The sequence below is a fragment of the Trypanosoma brucei genome, chromosome 11 (genome assembly GCF_000210295.1).
Source record: "Trypanosoma brucei gambiense DAL972 chromosome 11, complete sequence".
Lineage (NCBI taxonomy): Eukaryota > Euglenozoa > Kinetoplastea > Trypanosomatida > Trypanosomatidae > Trypanosoma > Trypanosoma brucei.
Genome location: NC_026744.1, coordinates 3,900,612 through 3,918,085, shown reverse-complemented (window position 1 = coordinate 3,918,085; position 17,474 = coordinate 3,900,612). Strand labels below are relative to the sequence as shown.

Here is a 17,474-nt window from a genome sequence, read left to right as displayed (position 1 = left end):
CAGACCAGGCTTGAAGGGTGCATCGATATGTGGGCCCTTACTTTTCTATGTCCGTGGTTTCTTGAGCATATGTACTCACCACTAAGTGTTTGTGCTCGTGTGACGTGATTCAGTTGCCCACGTGGCTCAATGTCGTGGAGGAGTTGTGTTACTCATTATTTCCTCATAATGTTGATTGTTCCGCCCTTGCGGTGTTAACTTTATTGGCTCCAGTTTCCACTTTTTTTGTTTGCTGTATATGTCATTTTCGTGCTGTGTCATGCCTTGCAACGTTATTCAAGAATTATGCTATACAGTACATGATGTGTGCATCAATGAGCAGGTAGATGCGCTTGAAAAACGTGAAGGTTGGTTTGAACAACGTAACGAATTTCGAACAGGACGAGAACAATTGGCTGCAACAACAAGTGGTGAAGTGAGTGGTTTACGTGAATAAAGTAATGCAATTGACTCTACTGGTTAACTTCTTCTTTTCGTCTCTTAGACTCCTCACAATCCGCCGTTGTGATTTTTTAAATAAAAAAACTCACCCACCGGCTGTTCCCCCTTTTCACTTACAATTCGTACGTACTCATCAGTGGATTAAACGGTGGTTAGTTTAAGTAGTAGTATGAAAGGCGCGATGCCTCCCCGGCAGCCGCCCGTACGTCCCTGCGTCGTGCCAAGAGCGTCTATTGCTCGCGCTTTTGCGGCGTTTGCTGTTTCAATAGTCGCTAGTTATTTGGTCGGGACCAAAATGGGGCCCATCACAGTTATAATTACCCTGGCGCTGTTCTTGTTCGGCTCGTTTAACTTACTGCGACATGCACTGAACCTCGTGGTCGTCAACGCTAATGAGGCAAATTATAATAATATGCTACGTCGTGCGGACTTGATGCAGCATCCTAGTAATCAGAAATTCTCAGATTGTGGAGAGAATGCGTGGGTTTCCTTCGGGTTTAGCTGCATGCAGGGCTGGCGTCGGGCTATGGAGGATGATCATGTTACTCTCCTGACCTGTGACGGTGGCTTTTTCGGTGTGTTTGACGGCCACAGTGGGGCGAATGTGGCGAAGTTTTGTGGTGGCAATATATTCGGGTTCATATCGCAAACTGAGGCATATAAAAATGGAAACTACTCTAGGGCTATCTACGACGGATTTATGACCATAGATAAGCACATCTATTCAAATTTTAAGGATGAAAAGAGTGGTTGTACAGCGGTTGTTCTCTTTGTTAAGGGTGACAATCTCTACTGCGGCAATGCTGGGGACAGCCGATCGGTACTCTGTAGCGATGGGGAACCGGTGCCTCTCAGCACAGACCACAAGCCCTTTCTTCCTACGGAACAGACCCGCATTGAACGTGCTGGCGGCTATGTGTGGAACCGCCGTGTGAATGGAGCGTTGGCTCTTAGCAGGGCTATCGGTGACTTCAGTTTCAAGTCAAATACTCTGGTGCCGTGGGATCAACAGGCTGTTACGAGTGCTCCGGAGGTTCATCGCACTCTTTTGGACCGCACACGCGATGAATTCGCGGTTGTCGCTTGCGATGGGATATGGGATGTGTTGAGCAACGAACAAGTGGTGCGGTTTGTGCGTCTCCGCATCCAGCGTCAGGTCCCCTTGGACAAAATAGCCGAGGAATTGCTGGATCACTGCCTTTCCCCCCATCCCTTTGGTGTTGGATGCGACAACATGTCTGTTGTCATTGTTAAATTTAAGCAATCGCCTCCTGTTTCTCCAGAAGAGGAATTTAACGTCCCAGCTGCTGACGTAGCAGAGTCCCCTGAACAATTACCTCTACTGAGCCCTGCATCTGACGGAGGCGGTAGAGATTTCCGGGAGGAAAACAGACGAGTTGGAAGTAATGTTACAGAGACTAACTCACTATTAGTAGCAGAAGATGGGGAGGAGAGTTGAAACCAAGTGTGAGAATGCGGATGCATTGTGGATGTCTGTAGCGTTAGCGGGCGCGGCGGAGATGCGATATAAATGGGAAAGATGCACTTACATATAGTATCGTTGATGCAGATGAGTAAGAGAGGGTACACAGACTGTTGAGCAATAGAGGCGTCGTTGTTGGCATGTCACTACTTCCTGTTCGCTCTCTCGTTATTGTCCTTCTTTGGTTGTCAGGGAGAGTGCCGTGACGACGTTAGATAGGTGAAATGAAGGTAATGTAGCGTAATTCCGAATTGGGGCGTACACTCCCCACATTCTGCCCACGTTTCTTCACGGAGATGTGGAGGCGGAGGGGGGAGCGGACTTGCGACGGTACAAGTCATTAAGTATTTCTTCACCCTCCTCCTTACCCCTCTCTTCCCTTCCCCCAAAGTTTGTTTGATAATTGTGACGCCCCTAAACGGTAGAGGGAAGCGACACGGGGGAACACCACCACCACCACCACCACTGGCTCACGCCAGCCTCGCCTTGTAGCACTAACTGATGAACGAAGAATCGGACTGGTAGAGGTGTCCCGGTTGTGAATTTGTCTGTGGAGTTAACGGCTGCAGACAGTGGTAGAAGTGGCAATTACCGACATTGTGATGGCAGTGGGGTTTGGAAAGGATGAGAGAAAATCAAACATTTGCCTTTGCGAGGGTTGTGTGATGGAAGGTTCCCATCGAAACATAAACAAATACACGCACACGTATGTGGGTATGTCTTAGCCTCACCAACAATTGACGTTGGACGGTAGGGTTGACGTTTTTTTCCATCTTTCCACGCACCGCGCCCTATAAACAATACTTCAATAACGAGGGCACGTTAATGAACGGGTTGTAGGATAGAAGAGACTATGGCTGCCCTGATTCCTGTTTGAAGGTCATATATATAACATTTGCGTTGAAGCGCATGCACGTATATTCGGCTTTTCATTTGTCATTGTTAATTTTTTATGCGCGCGTTATTCGTTACTTTTCTGTTGTGCTTATCAATTGCCTGCCCTAGTGTTTCCGCCATGACTGCGTGTATTTTTTTCTTTTCGTCATTGGACACACAAGCAGACTCGAGAAGAGCGATGCGTCTCCCTTTTGACGTCTTTTTCGCTTCGGTGATATAAGATCACTTCTAATCCTTGTGGAGGAGGGCTCCCTGCTCAACTAAGTGGTGCAACGCCACTCATACATACACCGTGAGGAAAGGCGCAGGATCAATTGGGGCTGGTCAACAGTTTATTTTTACCCTTTCTTCTTTCAGTTTCTTCACTCTCTATTGAAGGTAACGCACTTGATTACTCAAGAACGTTGGTGGCGCTTCTGGAGTTGTAGGACCCGTTTGATGAACTTTTGCCTTTTTTTTTTTTGATGTGAGTACATTCCTTTTGGGGGGACTTCATTTGGTGGTTTGTTGGTCAATGTATTCGCGGACTTTTTTAGGGGGGGAGGCAATACGCAAGGAAATGAGAAGGAAATGACGGGTAACAAAAGGAATTTTAGAATAACAGTGATACAGTCCTTTGCAGTGCTGAATGTTTGGCGGGCTTGTGTTTTTTTTTTGTACTTGAGGGCTTTTCTTTCCATCTATGTGCGTGGTGCCGCCATCGTACCACATGTGGTTCCGTTTCGGCACTAGGTAGCAGTGTGGATGGACACTAGCGTGTGTGTCTTCTCGTTTGCTTGATATTTGAGCTTCATCTTTTTTTCTGCATGTCGTGTACTGATTTGGATTTTCTCTGGAGTTGAACCCCCTTTACTGTTGCCAACATCTCTTTTCCCATTTCCCTCTTGAATGAGTGGTTACCGTGTGTACGTTTAGAATTGCACCGCAGCTCATGGCGGATCCATTTTACGATGCACGCAATGCTCTCGCCCTCGGAAATTATCATCAGGCCGTAGCTGAAGCGAGCGGAACGAAAACAGATGCCCGCAAGGCCGAAGATATTGCTGCGTTTCACGCTGAGAAAGAAGTATTGCTTGCACTCGCTCAGACGGGATTAGGTCAAGGTGATGCTGTGGTTGCACAACTCAAGGCTGCAACGTGCCCAATATTGGTGGCGGTACGTGAGTGGGCAGTATTCTGCTCCGCTATGAAAAATCTATCAGGAGATATTCAATCCGATCCAGTCATTTGCATGCAGCTGAAGAAACTAACTGAAGCCGCTGAAGTGATTGATCCTGCGCGGACACAAATTGCTGTGCTTGCCGCCGCTGCTCTCCTCGCCGTAGGCGACAATGCAGGCGCTCTTAAGTTGTCGAAGGAGTGGTTGAACGACCAGAGACATTCACGGGAAAACAGTTTGTTAAGGTTACATATGGAACTACGCGTAATCGTTGTGGAGGCGTTGCTGAGGATGGGACGCACAGAGATGGCGCGGAGCGAAGTAAAGGCCATGGAGCAAGCGGATGAGGAATCTATGCTAACGGTGTTGTGCTCTGGTATAACGAACCTTTACGAGGGTATCAAAACAAAAGAAGCTTATCAAACGGCCCTGCGACGATTCAAGGAACTCACGATGTCATGCGGTCAGAGTGTTCTCGCAAGCAATCTCACAGCGCTTGCACAGATACAGCTAGGGGAATATACCGAAGCGGAGCGTACCCTTCTTGATGTATTGGCCATGAAGTCTGGTGACTCGGACACAACAGCTAACTTGGCGGTGATTTCGGCTCACTCTGGAAAGGGATTAGACTCTACGGGTCTCTATACACGACAGGCGGTTGCGACATCGGGACCGTGGAGTCGTTCATTCAGCGCCGCAAGTGCGGCATTAGACGCGGCTATTGAAGAGTTTACGGCATCTGCATAGGGGCGAAAGTGACAAAAAAATTTTACTTTCTTTGTTGTTGTTAGTTTTCTTGGTTATGAGGGAAAGATAACATCTAAAAGAAAAACAGGAGGGGGGAGTGTTATTTCCTAATTCCGGTAAAACCTCAACATCAAAACACTAAAAAAAGAAAGAGAAAGTCACGTTTACTGTTCACCTTTGCCAAAAAAAATATTCCGTGCGGAAAGTCACAAGCATTCATGTGCATTTTGCAGCACTTCTGGTTCTCATTTTTTTTCGCACATATTGTTCCACTTTGACTTCCTTTCTCCTCCTTAATTTGTAACCCTAACCCATTCTTTTAAGACATTCCCAACTCTGTTAAAGTGCCGCTAATATCTCTACAGCAGGTTTAGGTTTCACCGCTGGCAAGTGGCAGGGAGTTGTCCCCCTTTATTGAGCGTGTGAAAAGAGTGAACTTCGAGGAAACAGGCGTTTAAGGTCGCTGTAGCGACAAGTGGGAAGTAAAATAAAAAACATTTCGGTTCACACTGTCAATCATTTTCTACAGATAATGCAACAATCAACGCGATGGAAGGCTGCTGCTAACCTTGATTTGTTGCTAGGTATTCACCACCCGGCTGCTCGCATCGTCAGTGACTATACCGCCGGGTCGCAAATCAACGACGGGGGTGTTGTGGATGCACGGAACAGCGTTAATTTTAGGGACACAATGTATTGTAACCGTCAGGACTATGGTAGCAACACCACGCGTCGTCGTTTAGCAGGTTACTATCGCTACATGCTCTCAAAAATTAACCTGTGGGAGGCGGATGGTGGGGGAGTGATATTGAAAGGTGAAGAAGAAAATCCTACCGATATTAAACAAGAGGAAAGGGACGACGTTCCTTCGTTGCAGAAGCCGAACGAAGGGTCGTTGTATCGCGCCCGAGGTATTCTGACGCAACTCTGCAGCCCCTTAGCAACTGAGGAAGAACTTCTTCTCCCATGGGAGTTTTTCCCCATAGTGAATGTTGATGATGATGACACGTACGCTGCTCCGATCCGGGCCATGACAAAAGATGTCGCTCCTACTGGCGGTTTCCTTCGAATAGAGAATGAGGATGATGACGATGGCGGTGCAACCGGAGGCGCAACTGATGCAAGTGGCGGGGAAGGCGCATCATATCACAGGAACAACCCTCACTCCGTGTCGAGGTTATCTCTTTACACACGTTTAACGCCGCAGTTCACGGGCCTTTATTCGGGTATGGTTGTCGGTATTGTTGGTGAGCCGTTTAAGCGCAGTTCGTCGGGGGCGCTAACTGCAGTGCTTGTTCGTCGATTTATTCTTCCCTCACGTCCCCAGTTCCCATGGGGAATCGAAAGGCCTATACCCACGGCGTTGTCACACTTCGCGATCCCTACGCGCATACATTTCTGTAGTGGGCCGTTCCCTCGGCGCGAGACGGGCCACATATTAAACAGTGTAACTCTCAACGCTCTTCACCGAGGCGCTGATCTCCTCATCATTGGTGGGCCTCTTGTAAGGGAATTCGAGGAGTACGAGAAGGACTCACTGAAGTTGCTGCAACTTACGTTCGACGAGCTACTTTCTTCGTACATGGATACCATAGAAGAGACCATGGAGAAGTACTATGCTTCCAGCAAAAACCCACGCACTCGGGATCGAATGAAGGTGGTTCTGGTGCCACACAGAGATGACGTTACGCAAATCCCGGCTATCCCTATCACAATGTACAGCTTGGAGAGTACCGATAGCATTTGGGTGCGTTCGAACCCATGCCGCATCGCTGTAAACGGTATTCACATTGGCGTGTGCAACGACGATGTTGTCGGTGACATGCGAGAGAAGATGGTAGAGCGATGGCCCACGGAGTCGGGAAGCCTCCGTCGCGTTGTGGAAGCTCTCGTCCAAAGTCGTTTGTATGCCCCACTTTATGAATTTCCAGCGGTGAAGCATGATCTACAACATATTGGGGCACTTCGTTTGGACTTTCTTCCGCCTAACCCAGAAGGACGTTTACCCAAGGAGGACATCAGCACATCTGCTCTAACTTGGGATGCAGTTCGACTACTTAGTGCAGCGAGTGTCTTGAATACTTTGGATAGTGATGACGATACGAAGCAAGAGGTTAAGCGAGTGAAACAGGAGGAGGATGACCAGTTGGTGTACCCTACTAACTTTAGTAAATGCGGGGAGGAGGATTCTACCGTTGAGTGGATGCCCCATTTGTTGTTCCTTCCCTCAACACGGCCGCGTTTTGCCTTCGTAACGCATCAGCATAATGAGGAAGCCCTTGATGATCCAGCAGCCGCATCTGGTGTTATGGTCGTGAACCAGGAAGTGTGGTGCCGACGAACGGCGCCGCGATTTGAGCTACGTGTGGCCGAGGTTACGGTTGAAGATAGCGAGCGTGTTGTGTGTCGTGGTGCGTCTGAGGTGAATGGAGTAGTATGTGGCGTCATTCATTTTACTAATATCGCCGCCGCTGCGTGAGAAAGGTCATTTATTTTCCTTCCTGTTCAACCAAGTTTTCACACTGATTTGAGTGTTGGGGAAATGATCGTGTGTTTGGAAAAAAAAACCTTCAAATTTTTACATAAATCCAAATAGATATAAGCATAGAGAACGCAACTTGCAGTGACATGCACCTGTGCTGCTTGCCTTAAAGCTCTCCGGGCTCATCTTAACAACTGCGCGGAAGGTTATAAATTTGTTGTTTATTCTGAGCAGTACACACTTCATTAATGTAGCAATCGGTACACTCACTTTTTCCCCCGATTTCTTTACTCGTATAATTAGTAAGCTTCGTAGGTTGAGTGTGCGGCGTATTTCAATGATAGAAATGATGGTTGTCAATGACCGATGTATTGGTAGGGAGTTTTAAAAAGTGTCAAACTTCTTGTAATTGCCATCCGTTGCCGTAAAGTTTCGTTTACTGGTTGTGGTGTGTTGGTGGCAGTCAGAAGAAGTGAGATGTAAATTTGTTTTTGTATTTGATATATCTGTAACTTATAGCTGATCTTACTTTGTCGTAGGCACTTCTATGTCGAATCTTTCGTTGTCCTGTGGTATTGCTACGCTTCGTTAATGTTATCTATTTATTTTGTGTATGTGCTACAAAATGATTCGTCTCCTTTTCATTTTTTTTCCAACACCCCACTGACCTTCGCATTGTCACACCTTCCGCAGTGGCACTTGGCGAAAAGGTTTAACTCAACGCAGCGTATCATATCAAACTAGAATACTGGGATCTCGGAAGAGTTGTGAGGGAGAAGTCAAAGAGGGCGAAAACGAAAGTTGTAAAGGTAATAGTGAAACAAGTGAGATTATCAAAAGGGAACTAGGAAAAATTTTCTGGAGCAGCTGCAACGTGATCAAAGAAAAGCAAAGCATCTCGGTATCACCATGTCTGCTGACCCCACATCTACTGCTCTTGCTCAGCTCTATGTGGATGAGGACAAGACACACAAATCGTTAGTTCCCGATGATGTGGTTATCCGCGACTACTTAAGCTGTATCAATGATGATACGTGGGTGCGACACGCAGAGCTCGTGAACATGTCCGACCTGAAGGAAACGGAGTCGGAAGAAGTGGTGAAGGAGGAGGTGCTCCGTGCGTACATTGAGGAGCGCCGTAGATCCAACACTGAGCGTCGGGACCTTGTCATGGAGGGAATTCAATGGCAAGAGAGGTTTATGGAGGAGTACAAGCGGGATCAGCGCACGCGGGACATGTCAGAGGCGGCAAGTTACAAACAAGGTCTGATAAGCAGCTTCCGAACGAAGAGAGGGACAGAAGGAGCCAAGGGCACTGGTGCGGACGAAGTGAAGGCTATCGGTTATACTGGCGTCAGTGGTTCTCGAAGCGCTGCTCCTCCAGCGGGTGCAACATGTGATATAACGCCGTCAATCTACTCTACTAAACCAATTCAAGAGGCCCTCAAGAGCCCCGAGAAAGAGGAGGATCCATACCCAGTTGAGCAACCCGCGGAGCAGGCCCCAGAACCAGCTGATAAACCTGAGGAGGAAACCGAGCAACCTGCGGAGGAAGCTTCACAACCGGCTGAGGTGCCTGCAGAGGAACCACAGCAAACTGAGGAACTCGCGGAGGAAACATCGTACCCGGTGGAGCAACCTGCTGAGGAAGTTTCGCAACCAGTTGAGGAGCCGGCTGAGCAACCTGCTGAGGAAGTTTCGCAACCAGTTGAGGAGCCGGCTGAGCAACCTGCTGAGGAAGTTTCGCAACCAGTTGAGGAGCCGGCTGAGCAACCCGTGGAGGAAGCTACCGAACAGCCCGTTGAGGAACCTGCGGAAGAAGCTTCACAACCGGCTGAGGTGCCTGCAGAGGAACCACAGCAAACTGAGGAACTCGCGGAGGAAACATCGTACCCGGTGGAGCAACCTGCTGAGGAAGCTACCGAACAGCCCGTTGAGGAACCACAGGAGGAGGTTGCACAAGATGCTCCAGAGGAGGCGGCGGGTGATGCTCCTGCTGAAGAAAATGCGGAGGCTCAGGAGTAGCCATGGCTGTCGGGTTACATCCCCTCGTGAAAGAAATTTCCCTCGCGGAGGGACGATGTCTTCTTTTTTTTTCACACAGCTCGAGTAATATCATGCGTGTGGGAGACAACAGCAAACAGTGTGCACTAACCGCGGCCCCCCGTCTTACGCCAGTCGCCGTGTGGCCACGTGAAACAGACGCCTTTTATTTTGTTTACCGCTACTGGCATGCCGTTAACACGACGTTTGTCGTTGGCAATTAGTCCCGCTGAGGCGATTTTTTTCTGTTTGCAATTCCCAAAGGGAGGGTGTAGAGATCAATAATTGTGTTGGGCAAATAGTAGAGGGAAAGTTGTTTGCCTGTGTGTGTGATGTATGTAGGCGTGCAGCGAAGAAAGGAAGTCAACATTATTGTTAAGTGGACTGCAGGGGGCACTCATTTCCCCTTTCGTGTTTCTGTTGCTCCACTTTACTTCCCCCTTCGCTGGTCTTCATTGATTATTACTCTGGCTGTTATGTTTATTTGTTGCTGAGGGTAGAAAATGTAAACCACTATCAATGTATTTATACACTGACAAGAGTTGGGCAGGTTCGCTTGTATACGTGCGAGTGGAGAAGAGGTTAAGAAGGTGATACTGCGGTAGAAAGGAAGAAGTGAGAAGCGTTACGTTTACAACTGGGCACACACACAAATACACACATGGGTAAATATATTCGTGAACGTTCATTGGTGGTGTTCTCGTCTTGGGTACCCGGCACTGAGTTCATATAGTAGATGTATTACATGGGGCCTTGTGTTTGGTTCTTATCACGCGATTTTTCTTCTTTTCCCCCTGTTTATTGTTACTTTGTTCCTTCTTCCTGCTCTCAGTACTAATCCCTGTTCTCCACTACCTCAGGACTGTTTTGTCATCATTTCATTTGCTCGTGGTAACATGTTTCCCTCTTTTTCGAACCATTTATTCCGATTTTGGTCTCACTAGAGCGTTTTAAAGATAATTATTATATCAAGTGAGTAATTCGCAGTTAACTCCGTGCAACAGCATATAGCATCTCCATCGGAGATTCAGTAGCACAAGCAAAACCAACAAATAACTGTTAAACGAAGAGAGGTGTGAAGTATCATATCGCCACGCAATGCCAAAGGAGCCCATTCTTCATGCTGAGTTACGTGAGTGGTTGGAGGAATACCGAAGGCATCGCGCATTCAACCCTATTGCATGGATTGAAAAAAAATGCACCAAACTGAATGAATACATGCGGAACAATAAGCTACGAGGTTGTGTAACAAATGTTTCTGGTGGTGTGGATTCTGCCGTTGTGTTGTCGCTGTGCTCGCGAGCCCAGCGCATGGAAGGTAGTCCGATCGTGAGAAATGTTGGCATCTGCCAACCGATATGCAGTAGCGCGTGGGCACTTGAACGTGGTCGTGAGAACATTCGTGCTGCCGGTGCGGAGGAGGTTGTAGTGGACCAAACCGATATTCATAGGCAGTTGTCGCTGAGTGTTGAAGCCGCTATTGGCATTGACGGCAAGGACTTTGCGAGGGGACAGTTGCGCAGCTACATGCGTGCCCCTGTCGGGTATTATGTAGCTCAACTGTGTAGCCAGAGTGGAACACCGACCATTGTAATGGGTACAGGCAACATGGACGAGGATGGCTACCTTGGTTACTTTTGCAAGGCGGGTGATGGTGTTGTGGATGTGCAACTCATATCAGACCTGCACAAAAGTGAAGTCTTTAAGGTCGCGCGTGAGCTTGGTGTACCAGAAAATACTCTCCAAGCCGCTCCCTCGGCTGATTTGTGGGATGGACAAACCGATGAGGAAGAGCTCGGCTTTCCATACGATTTTGTGGAGCTTTACACAGGATACTTTTTAAAGCTCAACAACGGAGAAAAGGAGGTGAAGAAGAAGTCACTGTCTGCTGAAGCTCGTCACCAGTTTGAGGCATATATGAAAAGTTGTGAAGAAACCCACTGCCGCAACGCCCATAAGTTAAACGGTATTGTGAACCTGTAGGATAAACTTTAAAAAAAAAAATAACAGCAATACTAAACTTTGTTGGATGTTTCAGTTACCTTTTACCTCCTGGAGGAGCTGAAAGGATTACTATAATAAGGTCTGTAGTATTGCATATTTTGTGCTGCCTTCATGCATTGATGTCCGCTTGGGACGTTGAGCAGTTAAGCATCGTTTCCTCATTGCAACTGTAAGTTGTCTGTTATGTCTCTTTAAAAGGGGGAAAAAAGCTTCGTTACACCCGCATTTTATCCTCCCCTTCCAGTTTACTTTTTTTTTTGTGTGTGTGTGTTTTCCCCTCTAAGGAAAAGAGATCGCTCCTAGTGATGTTTGCGGACCGCGAAAACTTGATCATGGAAGCGGTTGCCGCACTTGAGAGGCAGCGTGAGCTGACTGCACGATCAGAGGGAACCATGAGTGACTACGAAGATGACAGTTTACTGGATACATACCTTCGGATTAAGGCAGAGGGGCAGTACAAGGAACCTACGCGCAGTGACAGCAGTTGGAGTGAGCAATCGGGTTTCGACGAATTCAACGAACACACGTGGAGTTATGGCAATCAAGGAATTACAGAAACTGCCAGTGAGATATGTTCCCAAGGTGGCAGCAGGTTTGACACATTTCATGGCACGAGCGCCGGGCATCACATCTATCCTACCGAGCAATCGCGTCAGGTGCAAGTGCGGAAGCTGGGAAAGGGTTCTCCGGTAAGGAAAAGGGAGGAGCCGTCATTGGACGAAACTTCTTTTCACAAAGGGAGTGCACGAGTGAATGAGACAAAGTGGTCGGATTCTCTTCACATGGATGTTGAGCAACTCAACATAGAGTTGGAGCGCATAGGGCGAACGGATCCTTCATTCCTTCGACAATTCCGGAATGTTTATGGTGAAATGGAAGAGGAAGAGGGGCGAGATCAGAATCAGGAGATGGAACGCATTTCTCGGTCACATGAAGATGGCAGTCAGATAGCGTTTGTGATGACGCCAAAAAGGGAAAAAAATCTACCGGAGGCTGCCTCTTTATCTGGTAAAAATGGGGCACTTACACGTGCAGCCACTCGTTGGAACGAATATTTGATGCGAGACGAAACGACCATAGAAGTTTCTGACGTGTTTGACTCGGATGAGGAACACGGAGGAGGTTCATCGTCACTACAGCACCGAGGGGATTCACTCATGGAGCGCCGGCAGCGCACTAAAGAGAAATGGGAGGCAAAAGAACTACAGGAATGTACCTTTCGCCCGCAACTGTCCCGCGCATCAGTTTCCATGTTTCAGAAAAGCTCGCAAAGCAGAGACAGCGTTTTTCAGCGGTTGTACCAACGTAACTTCGCGGGAAAACGCTCGGAAGGTGGCAACAACAGTAGCGTACGGGAACTTCTGCTAGCTGAAAAAGATCAGTTGCGTGAAATGTATGGAGGTGCGACGTCGACAAAGGGAGGCGCGGATTCGTTCGAATTGTTTATGTTTAATATACTGGGCTCAAAAGACGAACAAAAAGCTGCATTCGTCGACACAAAATATCAATCCCCTTTAGCGCGCAAACTTATGACTGTAAGGCATGAAAACACATTCAACCGCACAACTTCGTATAATGGAGGTCATCACGACAGCGGTAGTAGTAGGGGCGCGAGCTTCGATAGTTTTTTGCTACGCCAGGACAGGCATTTAGCAAACCGCACACGCACTGTGCGACAAATTGAGGAGTCTCAGCGTCCATCGTTCAAACCGCAGATCACTAACACCAGCGTGCGGATCGCGAAGAGGCTACTTGCGAGAAGTGAATCTGAAGTTGGGAACGTGAAAAGCGCTCCTACGCTCGCGGCGGCAGTGAAAAAGCACCGTTCCCCTTATGTTGACCCGTGCACATTTAAACCAGAAACAGCTCCTGGTTCTAGTGGTGCAAAACCTTCTGGTGTTGAGGTGTTGTTTCTTGATAGCGTGCGTCGAAGGAATTCAATAAAGGCTGCACAGGAGAAGGCGCGCTCAGCTGAGATGAAGCACCCATTTAAACCAACACTCAACGATGAGCGGAACCGGAACGTGGAGTCTTACTTGAGTAGCAAACACCTCGTAGCATACACGGAGAATCTAAAACGACAGAAAGAGAGATTGGCGGAAATGAGGGAGCAAAAAGAACGTGAGAAGGAGCGAGAAATGGTTGAACAAACCACCTTTCGTCCAAAGATATCACGAACGCCGGCATATATTAGAAGAATGGCGTCGAGCTTTGCACTTGTGCGCCAACAGTGCGGAAACTAATTGACAAACCCATCTTTGTATATAAAAATACACATACTGACACATACACAAATTTGTGCACATCCATAGATAACGGCATAGAATCATCGAAATATTTTGTCTCCTTTTTTATATATAAAGTTACATCCATAGACGTATCTTTGCTGTTTCTCACGAGAAGGCCTATTTATTTATTTTTTGCAAATCTCATCCCCCTTGTACTTCTCGGTTCCATGTTGTAGTATATACACATGTGAATATGTGTTTGTGACTGTGGGTTCTACAACGTTTTTCATACCGTTTTCTCTTCTCTCTTTTCCAACCAGCTGCGCGCGTAGGTCGTACGAAGACCACGATTTGCACGCATCCCCTTAGCTGTAACTAATGCTTAAAAAAAGTAAATCAGGACCACAACCGTCACATAAATTCGCTCCCTCCTCAGAACGCTTTCTTTTTTTTTTGTGTGTGTGTGTGTTGTTCCCCTGTCATTCACACTTTCTTCAACGTTTTCTTTCTCTTGAACTTGCCTAGAAAGCAACATTTGTTTATCTTTAGTTTAATCGTTGATTATTCTTTTCTTCCCCCTTTCCAGTTTTGTCTCCTTTTACAGGGACTCCGCGCTGGTTGAACGTCATCGCGTTCCAAAAGGGGGGAACTTGTTTTTTGGTCGCGAAGCTTATTTCATCGAATTCCCAGCGTGATCATGTCTGATCAGGACGGCAACCACTCGCCCTCACCTTCCCCCTCACCATGCTGTTCTATGGAAAGTAGTGCAGAGACATTATCCTGCCGTGGGTCGCGGGCGGAAAGTGAAGTGCCTCACCGCTCGCACCTGCCGAAGTCCGACCGCCAATCCCGAGTGCGAGACGAGCAACTGCAACGTAAACGAGGGGGGAAATGCCTTGAGAGTTGCTCCCTATACAAGTCGCAAGTGCAGGAGAACGAAGTAACTGGGCTAAACGAACCAAAAGGTGGGGAAACAAAGCTTAGAAAGGACCGTCCGCGTCATCACAATAATAGGGGAAAGCGAGGCGCGCGCAGAGATGGTGGTTCTAATCGAGAAGGAAAGTTGCCTACCAAGGGCACTGCTGCTGTTACTGCTACTGCCAGCGGAAGTGGTGGTAGAAATGTTGAATCCCCCGAGTGGTCAAAAGATGTTGCTGATTCGGATAACAACTCCTCTTACTTGAGTCGTGGTGGTGGGAATGGATTCAAACTATTTCAGAAGCTTTGCCATCCGTTTAGCACACAGGACGTTATGCCCAAATGGGGTCCTTGTTCACATAAACCCGAAGCGACTGATAGCGCCGAGTTGGAAGCCATAGGAGATTTCATGGTGACCAACAGTGGAGACGCAGGAGGCATGCGCAGCGTTCTTAGAAAAGTGGCGAATACAATCCCCTCGAGAGTGAACAGCATGGCATTGTCAGTGCTACCAAATTTTGCAACCGGTTCCTCACTTATTGCGATCGGAGTCGGGGACGCCAATGGACGAGTGAACTACTGTGAAATACCTGTAGGAGATGCAAAACTCTCACGACCATCACTTTCCAGCCAAAGGAAGAGTGAATCTGTTGTCACCACAGCAAGCCAGTGTCGCACCGACATGGATGTTTCGAGTATTTCGACTTCCATTCCTTCGGTTTCTCCCCGTCAGCAGCTTGACACATTCGGATTCCAGCAACAGTCGGTGCGAAAACACACGCATCAGGCATATGTCGAGGAGTTGGATTGCTTAACTTCGGTTCCAATATCGCAGTCTGTGAACTGCTTTCAGTTTCTTAGACCCCATCTGTCCCCAAGCATGGTGAGCTATTTGACTTCAAACGACCGAGTTATTAAGCTGTTTCGGGTGCAGCGTGAAGGACTTTCAATGTTCCATGCCTTTCCGGAGATGGAGTCCATTGTCGGACCAGAACTTTCCAAGACAAAATACTTTCCTTGCGCAACACTGCCGTCTCTGATACTTCCCGCACGCGTTTATTCGGGAAATCACATTAACCGAATACATGGTCTTAGTGTTTGTGCTGATGATCAATCTTTTCTGAGCGTGGATGATCTTGAAGTGTTCTGGTGGAACTTTGAGTGCGCAGACGGCTCTAACGGATCGCGCATCGCAGACATGCGTCCACCTTCTGGCAACATGGACGACGTAGTGGAGTTGGTCACGACGGCCGGGTTTCACCCAACCCACAACTCCCTATTTTTCGTTGGTCGGAACTCGGGGTTCCTTGGCATCGGCGATTTGCGCGAGGCAGCGACTGGCGCACAACGTCGCTACAGTACATATGTGCGAGGGAGGGTTGGAGCAGGATGGAACTCTCGCTTACAAGACTACGGCGAAATATTATGTAGTGTTTCAGCCGCCGGTTTTATAGGTACTGATCACATCCTAACGCGTGATTACTTTTCCCTCAAGCTGTGGGACCTGCGCCGCACCTCAGAACCGTGCGACATGGTCCGTCTTATGCCTTACGTAGAACCGTACTTACGCTCACTCTATGAAAGCGACGCCATTTTTGATCGGTTCTCAGCGGCAGTAGATCATGTTTCGGGAACAATCATTACTGGACTCTATGATGGTGCTGTGGCCGCATGGCAACCCTTTCACTCTGGACGGCCTGGTGGTGAAGAAATCCTAACCTTTTATCGTGCTGATCCGTTAGCGTTACTCTGCGAAGTGGAAAATGGGGGTAGGGTGACGGTAGAAACACTTCAGGCATCTTTTTCGCGCAGGTTGGGGGTTTATTGTTCCACGCACAGTGAGTGTGGTCAGTTTCACCAAACCCACTTGCCAGAACCCATCGCCAATAGAGTCACTTGTGTATCAATTTCTGAGGGAGGGGATCGATTTGCAATGAGTTTAAGGGACGGACGAGGCGTCTTCCTGTTTGAGCGCTAAGTACTTGTTAAAGTGCCGCTGACACGGCAACTAACGAAATGAAAACCTTAATAATTTTAGTGTTTTTTGTATGCACGAGCACTAAAACATGGTAAGCAGATTTGTGTTAATTGCAACGAAACTGAAGGTCCACAGTCTGCACAATTGTAGCGAGTGGGTTTTTCTGATTCAGTGACGTGTGGTGGTTTGTGGAACGGAGGGATTCCCGTAGGGACCTGTTTTTTCTTTTTTATTTTGTTGTTGTCGTCGTTTTTTATGGAGTAATCCGGTGCCGAAGCGATTTTTAAATACACATCGAGTAGGTTGACCGGAGTCCACGAACTACCAGGCACATCCGATCCGTCACGCTGGAGCCGGTTACCACTGTAAATTAGTGTGAAGAATATCTAATGTCGCGCTTCCGCGGACATGCCCATGCGCTGCAATCAAACTAAATAGCACTATTTTGATGTTACATACTCTAATGTATTTGTGCACGTATGTTTGCAACGCTGCCGCTATGCGCTTTTTCCCCCTTGTAACCTCTAATTGTTTCTCTCATCAGACCATGGGGTCCTCTTCCCCCCCCCCTTTGGAGATTTCCCCCACACAAAACTTTGCTGTCCTTCCTTCAATCAATTATCAAACGCCTTCACTTCCCTTTACATTTTCCTTTTTGTTGCTTTTTTCCGCATTGGTTGCTCCCTCGACCTTAATTTAAGGGGGAAAAAAGAAGAGGAACATTTGTTCTTTTTTCTTTTTAAGCTGCTTTTCTAAAAGCTCCCAAAATAAATTTACGAAGACACCTGCCATTCATAACAAAACAAACAAACAAACTTCTAACAGGGTTTTTAGGAAGTGCTCGCAAGGGGAACAAAGACAACTGAAAAGAAATCTCCACTGAAGCGCTGTACGGAAAAAAGAATAAGGACAACTCAAAAGGTGCTGAGTGTCGTTCAACTTTCTTCAGTTGTAAAACCGTGGCGGCATTTTCTTTTTTTCTTTACTAGTGGTGTAGGAAACTTGTAAAGTCGTTGGGAAAAGCAAACAAAGAACTGATACTTATAAATTTATCCAGAAGGGTTAAACTGACAGGGGGAGCGGAAACTAAAGCT

At 47.5% G+C, this 17,474-nt stretch overlaps 7 protein-coding genes across 7 annotated transcripts; all 7 read left to right on the top strand.

The window, feature by feature from the left end:
- Positions 1-610: 610 nt before the first annotated feature.
- On the top strand, positions 611-1,900 carry TbgDal_XI16720 (protein phosphatase 2C, putative; the record flags this gene model as incomplete). The annotated part of the gene is made up of 1 exon (XM_011782514.1): positions 611-1,900. The coding sequence occupies one exon, from the start codon at positions 611-613 to the stop codon at positions 1,898-1,900; it is 1,290 nt and encodes a 429-aa protein (XP_011780816.1).
- Positions 1,901-3,752: 1,852 nt separating this feature from the next.
- Positions 3,753-4,727, top strand: TbgDal_XI16710 (coatomer epsilon subunit, putative; the record flags this gene model as incomplete). The annotated part of the gene is made up of 1 exon (XM_011782513.1): positions 3,753-4,727. One exon carries the CDS (start codon positions 3,753-3,755, stop codon positions 4,725-4,727), a length of 975 nt encoding a protein of 324 aa, XP_011780815.1.
- A 532-nt stretch (positions 4,728-5,259) lies between these two features.
- Positions 5,260-7,206, top strand: TbgDal_XI16700 (hypothetical protein, conserved; the record flags this gene model as incomplete). The annotated part of the gene is made up of 1 exon (XM_011782512.1): positions 5,260-7,206. The coding sequence occupies one exon, from the start codon at positions 5,260-5,262 to the stop codon at positions 7,204-7,206; it is 1,947 nt and encodes a 648-aa protein (XP_011780814.1).
- Positions 7,207-8,118: 912 nt separating this feature from the next.
- TbgDal_XI16690 (hypothetical protein, conserved) lies at positions 8,119-9,234 on the top strand (the record flags this gene model as incomplete). Its single annotated transcript, XM_011782511.1, has 1 exon — positions 8,119-9,234. The coding sequence occupies one exon, from the start codon at positions 8,119-8,121 to the stop codon at positions 9,232-9,234; it is 1,116 nt and encodes a 371-aa protein (XP_011780813.1).
- Positions 9,235-10,350: 1,116 nt separating this feature from the next.
- TbgDal_XI16680 (NAD+ synthase, putative) lies at positions 10,351-11,235 on the top strand (the record flags this gene model as incomplete). The annotated part of the gene is made up of 1 exon (XM_011782510.1): positions 10,351-11,235. One exon carries the CDS (start codon positions 10,351-10,353, stop codon positions 11,233-11,235), a length of 885 nt encoding a protein of 294 aa, XP_011780812.1.
- A 326-nt stretch (positions 11,236-11,561) lies between these two features.
- Positions 11,562-13,499, top strand: TbgDal_XI16670 (hypothetical protein, conserved; the record flags this gene model as incomplete). The annotated part of the gene is made up of 1 exon (XM_011782509.1): positions 11,562-13,499. One exon carries the CDS (start codon positions 11,562-11,564, stop codon positions 13,497-13,499), a length of 1,938 nt encoding a protein of 645 aa, XP_011780811.1.
- A 682-nt stretch (positions 13,500-14,181) lies between these two features.
- Positions 14,182-16,380, top strand: TbgDal_XI16660 (hypothetical protein, conserved; the record flags this gene model as incomplete). The annotated part of the gene is made up of 1 exon (XM_011782508.1): positions 14,182-16,380. The coding sequence occupies one exon, from the start codon at positions 14,182-14,184 to the stop codon at positions 16,378-16,380; it is 2,199 nt and encodes a 732-aa protein (XP_011780810.1).
- Positions 16,381-17,474: the final 1,094 nt, after the last annotated feature.